The 13,175-nt window shown below is 43.5% G+C and overlaps 1 protein-coding gene across 5 annotated transcripts in view; it reads left to right on the forward strand.

Annotated features, from left to right (window-relative positions):
* Positions 1-13,175, forward strand: part of ELAVL3 (ELAV like RNA binding protein 3) — a 78,022-nt gene that overhangs the window by 51,664 nt on the left and 13,183 nt on the right. For all 5 annotated transcript variants that reach the window (XM_075346561.1, XM_075346563.1, XM_075346564.1 and 2 more), the window contains exons 4-5: positions 5,640-5,793; positions 12,851-13,076. In XM_075346561.1, coding sequence (XP_075202676.1) covers positions 5,640-5,793; positions 12,851-13,076 — 380 coding nt within the window. The remainder of the gene's footprint in view (positions 1-5,639; positions 5,794-12,850; positions 13,077-13,175) is intronic.

A 13,175-nucleotide genomic window follows, 5' to 3' on the forward strand; every position in this document is an offset into this window, starting at 1 on the left:
GGGTGTAATGGCTGTCATCACCACTGCGACCTAATGAAAGTGACACGGAGCATGCAGCCACCGAGCCACGTCACCACACAGCTAATATAATGGAAGGACTACAACTCCCAGCAGATCACTGTCACATTACTGTACTAAGAGAGGTTTAATAGAGGGGGGTCTCCACAGAGCGCTTCTCTGACCCCACACATTATACACAGCCCATTCACTTCAATGAGAACAGTGTCATACCTCGCTTGTCCTGTGGTGGCGCTGCAGTAGAATTACATGCAACATGATGCCCTGCAGACCATACATGTGTACATTGCAGTGCACGGGCACTACAGTGAATTACCGGTGATGTTCACAGTCATCGTAGGCGCTCATTTCGCATTTGCGCCATTTTTTCAGCCCAGACCCCCATCAACATGTTTTCCATCCATAACTCATCTTTGCAGAACTAACCTCACAGATATCATTGGGTCATCATTTTACCAACACCCCATGTACTGTGCCCCACCGCTACACAAACGCCATGCTGCCATAGCTATAATACCGCTCTAGGTCCCCATACAGCAATAGTGCCCCTCTGTGTGATTCCATATAGTAATAGTGCCCCTCTGTGTGACTCCATACAGTAATAGTGCCCCTCTGTGTGATTCCATATAGTAATAGTGCCCCTCTGTGTGACTCCATACAGTAATAGTGCCCCTCTGTGTGACTCCATACAGTAATAGTGCCCCTCTGTACCTCCATACAGTAATAGTGCCCCTCTGTACCTCCATACAGTAATAGTGCCCTTCTGTGTGACTCCATACAGTAATAGTGCCCCTCTGTGTGACTCCATACAGTAATAGTGCCCCTCTGTGTGACTCCATACAGTAATAGTGCCCCTCTGTGTCTCCATATAGTAATAGTGCCCCTCTGTACCTCCATACAGTAATAGTGCCCCTCTGTGTGACTCCATACAGTAATAGTGCCCCTCTGTGTCTCCATATAGTAATAGTGCCCCTCTGTACCTCCATACAGTAATAGTGCCCCTCTGTGTGACTCCATACAGTAATAGTGCCCCTCTGTGTGACTCCATACAGTAATAGTGCCCCTCTGTGTGACAGCATATAATAATAGTGCCCCTGTGTGTGACTCCATATAATAATAGTGCCCCTCTGTACCTCCATACAGTAATAATGCCCCTCTGTGTGACTCCATACAGTAATAGTGCCCCTCTGTACCTCCATACAGTAATAGTGCCCCTCTGTACCTCCATACAGTAATAGTGCCCCTCTGTGTGACTCCATACAGTAATAGTGCCCCTCTGTGTGACTCCATACAGTAATAGTGCCCCTCTGTACCTCCATACAGTAATAGTGCCCCTCTGTGTGACTCCATACAGTAATAGTGCCCCTCTGTGTGACTCCATACAGTAATAGTGCCCCTCTGTGTGACTCCATACAGTAATAGTGCCCCTCTGTGTCTCCATATAGTAATAGTGCCCCTCTGTGTGACTCCATACAGTAATAGTGCCCCTCTGTGTGACTCCATACAGTAATAGTGCCCCTCTGTGTGACTCCATATAATAATAGTGCCCCTCTGTACCTCCATACAGTAATAGTGCCCCTGTGTGTGACTCCATACAGTAATAATGCCCCTCTGTGTGACTCCATACAGTAATAGTGCCCCTCTGTACCTCCATACAGTAATAGTGCCCCTCTGTACCTCCATACAGTAATAGTGCCCCTCTGTGTGACTCCATACAGTAATAGTGCCCCTCTGTGTGACTCCATACAGTAATAGTGCCCCTCTGTGTGACTCCATACAGTAATAGTGCCCCTCTGTGTGACTCCATACAGTAATAGTGCCCCTCTGTGTCTCCATATAGTAATAGTGCCCCTCTGTACCTCCATACAGTAATAGTGCCCCTCTGTGTGACTCCATACAGTAATAGTGCCCCTCTGTGTGACTCCATACAGTAATAGTGCCCCTCTGTGTGACAGCATATAATAATAGTGCCCCTGTGTGTGACTCCATATAATAATAGTGCCCCTCTGTACCTCCATACAGTAATAGTGCCCCTGTGTGTGACTCCATACAGTAATAATGCCCCTCTGTGTGACTCCATACAGTAATAGTGCCCCTCTGTACCTCCATACAGTAATAGTGCCCCTCTGTGTGACTCCATACAGTAATAGTGCCCCTCTGTACCTCCATACAGTAATAGTGCCCCTCTGTGTGACTCCATACAGTAATAGTGCCCCTCTGTACCTCCATACAGTAATAGTGCCCCTCTGTACCTCCATACAGTAATAGTGCCCCTCTGTACCTCCATACAGTAATAGTGCCCCTCTGTACCTCCATACAGTAATAGTGCCCCTCTGTACCTCCATACAGTAATAATGCCCCTCTGTGTGACTCCATACAGTAATAGTGCCCCTCTGTGTGACTCCATACAGTAATAGTGCCCCTCTGTGTTACTCCATACAGTAATAGTGCCCCTCTGTGTGACTCCATACAGTAATAGTGCCCCTCTGTGTGACTCCATACAGTAATAGTGCCCCTCTGTGTCTCCATATAGTAATAGTGCCCCTCTGTACCTCCATACAGTAATAGTGCCCCTCTGTGTGACTCCATACAGTAATAGTGCCCCTCTGTGTGACTCCATACAGTAATAGTGCCCCTCTGTGTGACAGCATATAATAATAGTGCCCCTGTGTGTGACTCCATATAATAATAGTGCCCCTCTGTACCTCCATACAGTAATAGTGCCCCTGTGTGTGACTCCATACAGTAATAATGCCCCTCTGTGTGACTCCATACAGTAATAGTGCCCCTCTGTACCTCCATACAGTAATAGTGCCCCTCTGTGTGACTCCATACAGTAATAGCGCCCCTCTGTACCTCCATACAGTAATAGTGCCCCTCTGTGTGACTCCATATAATAATAGTGCCCCTCTGTACCTCCATACAGTAATAGTGCCCCTCTGTGTGACTCCATACAGTAATAGTGCCCCTCTGTACCTCCATACAGTAATAGTGCCCCTCTGTGTGACTCCATATAATAATAGTGCCCCTCTGTACCTCCATACAGTAATAGTGCCCCTCTGTGTGACTCCATATAATAATAGTGCCCCTCTGTACCTCCATACAGTAATAGTGCCCCTCTGTGTGACTCCATACAGTAATAATGCCCCTCTGTGTGACTCCATACAGTAATAGTGCCCCTCTGTATGACTCCATATAATAATAGTGCCCCTCTGTGTGACTCCATACAGTAATAGTGCCCCTCTGTATGACTCCATATAATAATAGTGCCCCTCTGTGACTCCATACAGTAATAGTGACCCTCTGTGTGACTCCATATAATAATAGTGCCCCTCTGTGTGACTCCATATAATAATAGTGCCCCTCTGTGTGACTCCATACAGTAATAGTGCCCCTCTGTGTGACTCCATACAGTAATAATGCCCCTCTGTGTGACTCCATACAGTAATAGTGCCCCTCTGTACCTCCATACAGTAATAGTGCCCCTCTGTGTGACTCCATACAGTAATAGTGCCCCTCTGTGTGACAGCATATAATAATAGTGCCCCTCTGTGTGACTCCATATAATAATAGTGCCCCTCTGTACCTCCATACAGTAATAGTGCCCCTCTGTGTGACTCCATACAGTAATAATGCCCCTCTGTGTGACTCCATACAGTAATAGTGCCCCTCTGTATGACTCCATATAATAATAGTGCCCCTCTGTGTGACTCCATACAGTAATAGTGCCCCTCTGTGACTCCATACAGTAATAGTGACCCTCTGTGTGACTCCATATAATAATAGTGCCCCTCTGTACCTCCATACAGTAATAGTGCCCCTGTGTGTGACTCCATACAGTAATAATAGTGCCCCTCTGTACCTCCATACAGTAATAGTGCCCCTCTGTGTGACTCCATACAGTAATAATGCCCCTCTGTGTGACTCCATACAGTAATAGTGCCCCTCTGTATGACTCCATATAATAATAGTGCCCCTCTGTGTGACTCCATACAGTAATAGTGCCCCTCTGTGTGACTCCATACAGTAATAGTGCCCCTCTGTGACTCCATACAGTAATAGTGACCCTCTGTGTGACTCCATATAATAATAGTGCCCCTCTGTGTGACTCCATACAGTAATAGTGCCCCTCTGTGTGACTCCATACAGTAATAGTGCCCCTCTGTGTGACTCCATACAGTAATAGTGACCCTCTGTGTGACTCCATATAATAATAGTGCCCCTCTGTGTGACTCCATATAATAATAGTGCCCCTCCGTGTGACTCCATATAATAATAGTGCCCCTCTGTGTGACTCCATATAATAATAGTGCCCCCTCTGTGCCTCCATATAGTAATACTGCCATTTTTCTACCACTTTCTAGTAGTAGTACCCTTTTCTGTCCCACCATACAGTAATAGTGGTTCCTTTGCATAGCGAGTGTCATTCCTCTTTGTCTCCACATAGGAATAGTAACCCTACTGAACCTCTACATATTAATACTGCCCCCTCTGTGCTTCCATATACTAATAGTGCCCCCCATATAGTAAAGGTGATCCCTCTGCGCCTCCATATAGCTGCACTCACTATTCTGCTGGTGCAGTCATTGTGTGCATACATTACATTACTGATCCTGAGTTACCTCCTGTATTATACCCCAGAGCTGCACTTACTATTCTGCTGGTGCAGTCACTGCGTACATACATTACATTACTGATCCTGTATTATACTCCAGAGCTGCACTCACTATTCTGCTGGTGGAGTCACTGTATATATACATTACTTATCTGGTACTGATCCTGTATTATACTCCAGAGCTGCAATCTCTATTCTGCTGGAGCAGTCACTATATACATACTTTACATTACTTATCCTGTACTGATCCTGGGTTACCTCCTGTATTATACTTCAGAGCTGCACTCACTATTCTGCTGCTGCAGTCACTGCACATACATTACCGATCCTGTAATTATCCAGAGTTACATCTTGTATTATACTCCAGAGCTGCACTCACTATTCTGCTGGTGCAGTCACCGTGCACATACATTACTGCTCCTGTACTGATCCTGAGTTACATCCTGTATTATACTCCAGAGCTGCACTCACTATTCTGCTGGTGCAGTCTCTATGTACATACCGTACATTACATTACTGATCCTGTATTATACTCCAGAGCTGCACTCACTATTCTGCAGGCACATTATGTAATGTACCGGCACATTCCGGTGAATTTCTCTCGGCGGTGCCGGGCTGTGGATAGGCACAGTTGCATCATCAGTGTGTGAGCGGTGCAGGCTCGGGGTTGGGTCCCTGGAGGGGTGCAGCATCTCTGTGGTAACCGTGTCTAGGGGTGCCGCAAACAGTTGAACCTCTCAAGGGAAATTAGACACTTAACCTCTTCACTGCTGCGCACACAGCCTCCAGGGCACATACCTGATGGCTGTGAGCCCCCCGACATTTCTATACTGCAGACCCCGCTCTGATGCCACATAATTCTATGGTAATGACACTGTCCAGAGGATCACAGGGGGTCACATGGCGTCATACAGACCCTGCCCCATGCTTGGATATACCTCTATATACGGTCCTGGGGTCAATATACTGTACGTTATAATGTTTTGCTCTGGTCTATCTTTCCCAGGTATCCTACGCCCGCCCGAGCTCAGCCTCCATACGCGACGCCAACCTGTACGTGAGCAGTCTCCCGAAAACCATGAATCAGAAGGAGATGGAGCAGCTCTTCTCCCAGTACGGCAGAATCATCACCTCGCGCATCCTGGTCGACCAGGTCACAGGTAAAAATGATCACACCGGGACCTGGATCCCTGAGGAACTGTTAAGATGGGGTAGTGTCATGCAAGGCTTAGGCCACGAGCCTCCGGCTGCCATCACCGCCTATCTATATACAGTACCGGGCAAACGTTTTAGGCAGGTGTGGATAGAATGGCGCAGAGTGAGGAGGTTCATAGTAGAAGAGTTAATAGTTTATATTTATTAACTGACAAAATTCAAACCAAGGGAACAAACGAGAAATCCGAATCACATCATTATATGGTGCAACCGGCCGCTGTCCTCCAGGTCTCTCATATCTGAAGGCGTCTTCTCTTCTCTTCTCCCAACAACAATTTTAAGATCTCTCCACAGGTGTCAATAGGATTTAGATCCGGACTCATTGCTGTCACTTCAGATCTCTCCAGTGCTTTGTTTCCATCCATTTCTTGGGCTTCTTGAAGTGTTGGGGGTCATGGTCCTGCTGGAAGACCCCTCACCTAGGACACACCCAGCTTTCTGACACTGAGCGCTACATTGCCACTCAAAATCATTTAGTAATCTTCAGATTTCATTTTGTCTTGCACACAGTCAAAACAACCAGTGTCAGAGATAGCAAAACCACACCAAAACATCTCTGACCTCCACCATGTGTGACTGTAGGTGCTGTGTTCTTTTCTTTGTAGGCCTCATTATGATTTCAGTAAACAGTAGAATGATGTGCTTTACCAAAAAGCTCTATCTTGGTCTCATCTGTCCAGAAGGATTTTGGTTACTCACTTACATTTTGGCAAACTGCAGTCTAGCTTTTTTATGTCTCTGTGTCAACAGTGGGGTCCTCCTGGGTCACCTCCATAGCGTTTAATTTCATTCAGATGTGGATGGATAATTTGTGCTGACTCTGATGCCCCCTGAGCCTGCAAGACAGCTTGAATTTCTTTGGATCTTGATGGGGGCTTAATCCAACATCCAGACTATCTTGCATTACAACCTTTCATTAATTATTCTCTGTCATTGTCCAGGAAGATTAGCTACAGTTCTATGGGAAGTAAACTTCTTGATTATGTTGCACACCGTGGACAAAGTAACATCAAGATCTCTGGAGATGGACTTGCAATCTTGAGATTGTTGATATTTTTCAACAATTTTGGTTCTCACGTCCTCGGACAGTTCTCTTCTCCTCTTTCTGTTCTCCATGCTTAGTGTGGCACACCCAGACACACAATGCAAAGACTGAGTCAACTTCTCCCCTTTTTATCTGGTTTCAGGTGTGATTTTCTTATTGCCCACACCTGTTATTTGCCACAGGAGAGTTAGAATGAACATCACATGCTTCAAACAAAGTTTATTTACCCACAATTTTGTCAAACAGCTCATTTTGGGGTGGTGTGTGAAATTCTGACCAATTTGCCTTTTAGTCTCAGGTTTTTTTTTGCATTGTTCCAATACACACAAAGGAAAGAATTGTAATAATTTTCTGGGAGAAATACTTTATTTTCTGGATCAATTTCAAGGATGTCAACACTTTCAGCCATGACTGTATGCTCTGGATAATACAAATACTGAAAATTACTCCCAGTATACAGGACAGGAGAAGTGGTACTGTGCAGTGTATATATACAGAATAATACAGAGGCTGAGAATCACAGTGGAGAACAAACGTATTTAGTCAACCCCCAATTGTTCAAGTTCTCCCCCTTATAAAGATGAGATTTGCCTGTAATTGTCATCATAAATGACCACAACTATGAGACACAAAATGAGAAAACAAATCCAGAAAATCACCTTCTCTGATTTGGGGAGATTATTTTTGCAAATTATGGTTTAAAATAAGTATTTGGTCAATAACAAAAGTTCATCTCAATATTTTGTTCTATTTCCTTTGCTGGCAATGACAGAGGTGAAACGTTTTCTGTAAGTCTTCACAAGGTTGGCACTCACTGTTGGTGGTATGTTGGCCCATTCCTCCATGCAGATCTCCTCTAGAGCAGTGATATTTTGGGCCTGTCTCTGGGCAACACAGACTTTCAATTCCCTCCAAAGGTTTTCTATGGGGTTGAGATCTGGAGACTGGCTAGGCCACTTCAGGACCTTGATATGCTTCTTACAAAGCCACTCCTTCGTTGCCCTGGTGGTGTGCTTGGGATCATTATCTTGCTGAAAGACCCAGCCACATTTCATCTTCAATGCCCTTGCTGATGGAAGGAGGTTTGCACTCAAAATCTCACGACACATGCCCCATTCATTCTTTCATGTACATGGATCAGTCGTTTAGGTCCCTTTGCAGAAAAACAGCTCCAAAGCATGATGTTGCCACCCCCATGCTTCACAGTAGGTATGGTGTTCTTTGGATGCAACTCAGCATGCTGTCTCCTCCAAACATGACGAGTTGTGTTTCTACCAAACAGTTCTACTTTGGTTTCATCAGACCATATGACATTTTCCCAATACTTTTCTGGATAATCCAAATGCTCTCTAGCAAACTTCAGACAGGCCCGGACATGTCCTGGCTTAAGCAGGGGAACACATCTGGCATTGCAGGATCTGAGTCCCTGGTGGCGTAGCGTGTTACTGATGGTAGCCTTTGTTATGATGGTCCCAGCTCTATGCAGGTCATTCACTAGGTTCCCCCGTGTGATTCTTGGATTTTTGCTCACCGTTCTTGTGATCATTTTGACCCCTTGGGGTGAGATCTTGCATGGAGCCCCAGATCAAGGTAGATTATCAGTGGTCTTGTATGCCTTCCATTTTCTTATTATTGCTCCCACAGTTGATTTCATTACACCAAGCTGCTTGCCAATTGCAGATTGAATCTTCCCAGCCTGGTGCAGGGCTACAATTTTGTTTCTGGTGTCCTTCGACAGCTCTTTGGTCTTCACCATAGTGGAGTTTGGAGTGTGACTGTTTGAGGTTGTGGACAGGTGTCTTTTATACTGATAACAAGTTCAAACAGGTGCCATTATTACAGGTAATGAGTGGAGGACAGAGGAGCCTCTTATAGGAGAAGCTACAGGTCTGTGAGAGCCAGAAATCTTGCATGTTTTTAGGTGACTAAATACTTATTTTCCACCATCATTTGCAAAAAAACTTTTGCAAAATCAGACGCGGTGATTTTCTGGATTTGTTTTCTCATTTTGTCTCTCATAGTTGTGGTCACCTATGATGTCAATTACAGGCCGACCTCATCTGTATAAGGGGGAGAACTTCCACAATTGATGGCTGACAAAATACTTTTTTTCCCCACTGTACATCCAATATACAGTTCAGTGTATATATATACAGGATAATACAGATACTGAGAATTACACCCAGTATACAGGACAGGAGACGTGGTGTACTGTGCAGTATGTACAGAAATACTTTTTTTCACAATTAATTGTTTGTTTCTTTATATATACTGTATATTTTTATATATATATATATATATATATATATATATATATATATATATACTTTTTTTTTTATATATATATATATATATATATATATATATATATATATATGTACTTGAGAAGATACTGAGAATTACACCATGCATACAGGAACAAGACAGGAGACATATACAGTGCCTACAAGTAGTATTCAACCCCCTGCAGATTTAGCAGGTTTGATAAGATACACATAAGTTAGAGCCTGCAAACTTCAAACAAGAGCAGGATTTATTAACAGATGCATAAATCTTACAAACCAACAAGTTATGTTGCTCAGTTATATTTTAATAAATTTTCAACATAAAAGTGTGGGTCAATTATTATTCAACCCCTAGGTTTAATATTTTGTGGAATAACCCTTGTTTGCAATTACAGCTAATAATCGTCTTTTATAAGACCTGATCAGGCCGGCACAGGTCTCTGGAGTTATCTTGGCCCACTCCTCCATGCAGATCTTCTCCAAGTTATCTAGGTTCTTTGGGTGTCTCATATGGACTTTAATCTTGAGCTCCTTCCACAAGTTTTCAATTGGGTTAAGGTCAGGAGACTGACTAGGCCACTGCAACACCTTGATTTTTTTCCCTCTTGAACCAGGCCTTGGTTTTCTTGGCTGTGTGCTTTGGGTCGTTGTCTTGTTGGAAGATGAAATGACGACCCATCTTAAAATCCTTGATGGAGGAGCGGAGGTTCTTGGCCAAAATCTCCAGGTAGGCCATGCTATCCATCTTCCCATGGATGCGGATCAGATGGCCAGGCCCCTTGGCTGAGAAACAGCCCCACAGCATGATGCTGCCACCACCATGCTTGACTGTAGGGATGGTATTCTTGGGGTCATATGCAGTGCCATCCAGTCTACAAACGTCACGTGTGTGGTTGGCACCAAAGATCTCGATCTTGGTCTCATCAGACCAGAGAACCTTGAACCAGTCTGTCTCAGAGTCCTCCAAGTGATCATGAGCAAACTGTAGACGAGCCTTGACATGACGCTTTGAAAGTAAAGGTACCTTACGGGCTCGTCTGGAACGGAGACCATTGCGGTGGAGTACGTTACTTATGGTATTGACTGAAACCAATGTCCCCACTGCCATGAGATCTTCCCGGAGCTCCTTCCTTGTTGTCCTTGGGTTAGCCTTGACTCTTCGGACAAGCCTGGCCTCGGCACGGGTGGAAACTTTCAAAGGCTGTCCAGGCCGTGGAAGGCTAACAGTAGTTCCATAAGCCTTCCACTTCCGGATGATGCTCCCAACAGTGGAGACAGGTAGGCCCAACTCCTTGGAAAGGGTTTTGTACCCCTTGCCAGCCTTGTGACCCTCCACGATCTTGTCTCTGATGGCCTTGGAATGCTCCTTTGTCTTTCCCATGTTGACCATGTATGAGTGCTGTTCACAAGTTTGGGGTGGGTCTTAATTAGTCAGAAAAGGCTGGAAAAAGAGATAATTAATCCAAACATGTGAAGCTCATTGTTCTTTGTGCCTGAAATACTTCTTAATACTTTAGGGGAACCAAACAGAATTCTTGTGGTTTGAGGGGTTGAATAATAAATGACCCTCTGAATAAACGTTTCACAATTTAAAAAAAAAAAATAAAAAAAGAAATTACATTCTTTTTTGCTGCATTTCACACTTCCAGGCTGATCTACAGTCCAAATGTCACAATGCCAAGTTATTCCGAATGTGTAAACCTGCTAAATCTGCAGGGGGTTGAATACTACTTGTAGGCACTGTATATATATATACTCTATATATATATATATATATATATATATATATATATATATATATGTATATGTATATACGGTATATATATATATATATATATATATATATATATATATATATTTACATTGCGACTATTGCATATACAGTAGGTGTAGGTGGAGGTGATACTGCAAGCAGTCACAATATCACTTACATAATATACATACATCAGTGGAAGTATCTCCTGCGTAATCGATATACAGACGTTGCGGTGTCACCTATATAATCTTTATACAGCACTCACAGTATCAACTACATAATATACATATAATACCCAAAGAGATAGAGTCTGATAAGTCAGATAAACCTAAGTAAAGCCCAGGGCGCTGCACCTACCAGGGTGATGGATCCAGAGACCGGGGTAGCACGTCCCCCGATGAAGTATATCTGCGAAACACGTGTTGGGACGTCGGTCCCCACGTGCTACCCCGGTCTCTGGATCCATCACCCTGGTAGGTGCAGCGCCCTGGGCTTTACTTAGGTTTATCTGACTTATCAGGCCTCACTATATCCCTGGGCTGTCATCCTCTGTGTGGTTACGGTACTTATTACCCTGGGAGGGGGTTTTTGGATCCCTGGGAGATTTTTCTCCCTTAATTTCATCCGGGACACGTGGGGTGTTCTCCCTTTCAGCACCTCTTCCCCTTGGTCCTTTCTCTATATCACCTTGATTTACTTATTGACACATTCACAGCATTATGTAAATAAAATGTTTTATACATTTATAACTATGGCTTGGTTGAGTGTCTTTTATATCTGGCAAATTTAAAGACTCTATCTCTTTGGGTATTATCAGTTTCGAGTTGTTGCTAATACTTATGTGGCTCTCTTTTGTTCTTATTATAATATACATATAGCAGTATCACCTACATAATTTATATACAGCAGTCTATATACATTATGTAGGTGATATTGCTGTACAGCAAGCAGAGTATTACCTATGTAATGTACATACAGCGGTTGTGTTATAAGCTATATGATGTGTATATATACTGCTCAGGTGAGTCCCAAGATGGAAACTTTTTTATGTATATATAGCAGTCACAGTATCACCTAGATAATCTATATACAGCAGCCATGGAATCACCTACGTAATGTATATACAGCAGCTGCAGTATCACCTGTATAATGTATATAAACTGTTGTGTAAATATAGATTATATAGATGATACTGTGACTGCTGTATATACATTATACAGGTGATAATGGAACTGCTGTATATACATTATGTAGGTGATACTGCCAGCATTCACAGTATCACCTATATAATGTATATGCAGCAGTCACAGTATCACCTATATAATCTACATACAGCAGTCACAGTATTAACATGTTTGGAACAACCTGCATACCGAATCTCTTCCAAAACTGCACAAGTTCAGCAATTTTGCAGGTAAAGAGCAGTCACCAAATACTGATGAGAGTTAGATAAACTATTAACTCTTCTATTGATTTATTTATTTATTTATTTTTTTTAAGGCATTCTTAATTTGCAGAATTTTTCCACACCTGCCTAAGTCCTTTATATTGTATGCAGCCTTATTATACTTCTCATTGTATCAATGGGAGGGACTTAAAACAAGTCTGTGTCACCTAGAGGCAGTCTATTGTACAGCACATAGGACTTTCTGTGACCAATTTAGTATATGTAGGCCCAGGCTTGTAAATATTGGTCACCTAGAGAGGAAGTCACACCATGAAAATGTACGAAGGAGGAACGCTGAGGAGATGAATGAGAAATTCTTCAGGTAAATTCAGAATTTACCGCCGGGTCGTTTGCCTGGAAGTGATTTTACAAAGGCGCTAGAAAATGTAGACTTTTCACAAAATAGAAGTACTTATGCCATGTAAAAGGATGTTTGGATACATGAGATTTTGTGTTTCTCTCCTCACAGGAGTCTCCAGGGGAGTTGGCTTCATCAGATTCGATAAGAGGATAGAGGCCGAGGAGGCCATCAAAGGGTTGAACGGGCAAAAACCTCTTGGTGCCAGCGAACCAATCACCGTGAAATTTGCCAACAACCCTAGCCAGAAAACAGGCCAAGCTCTTCTTACCCACCTATACCAGACCACAGCCCGGAGGTACACAGGACCTCTTCACCACCAGACACAGAGATTCAGGTGAGAGACCCACCACCCGAAATCCAGTCCTTTGCAAAATATCAAAACTTTCATCTCCCTTCTTGGACTTTCCCCACTTCATGTCCATATTCCATCACT

This window comes from Anomaloglossus baeobatrachus, chromosome 4, assembly GCF_048569485.1.
Source record: "Anomaloglossus baeobatrachus isolate aAnoBae1 chromosome 4, aAnoBae1.hap1, whole genome shotgun sequence".
NCBI classification, from domain to species: Eukaryota; Metazoa; Chordata; class Amphibia; order Anura; family Aromobatidae; genus Anomaloglossus; species Anomaloglossus baeobatrachus.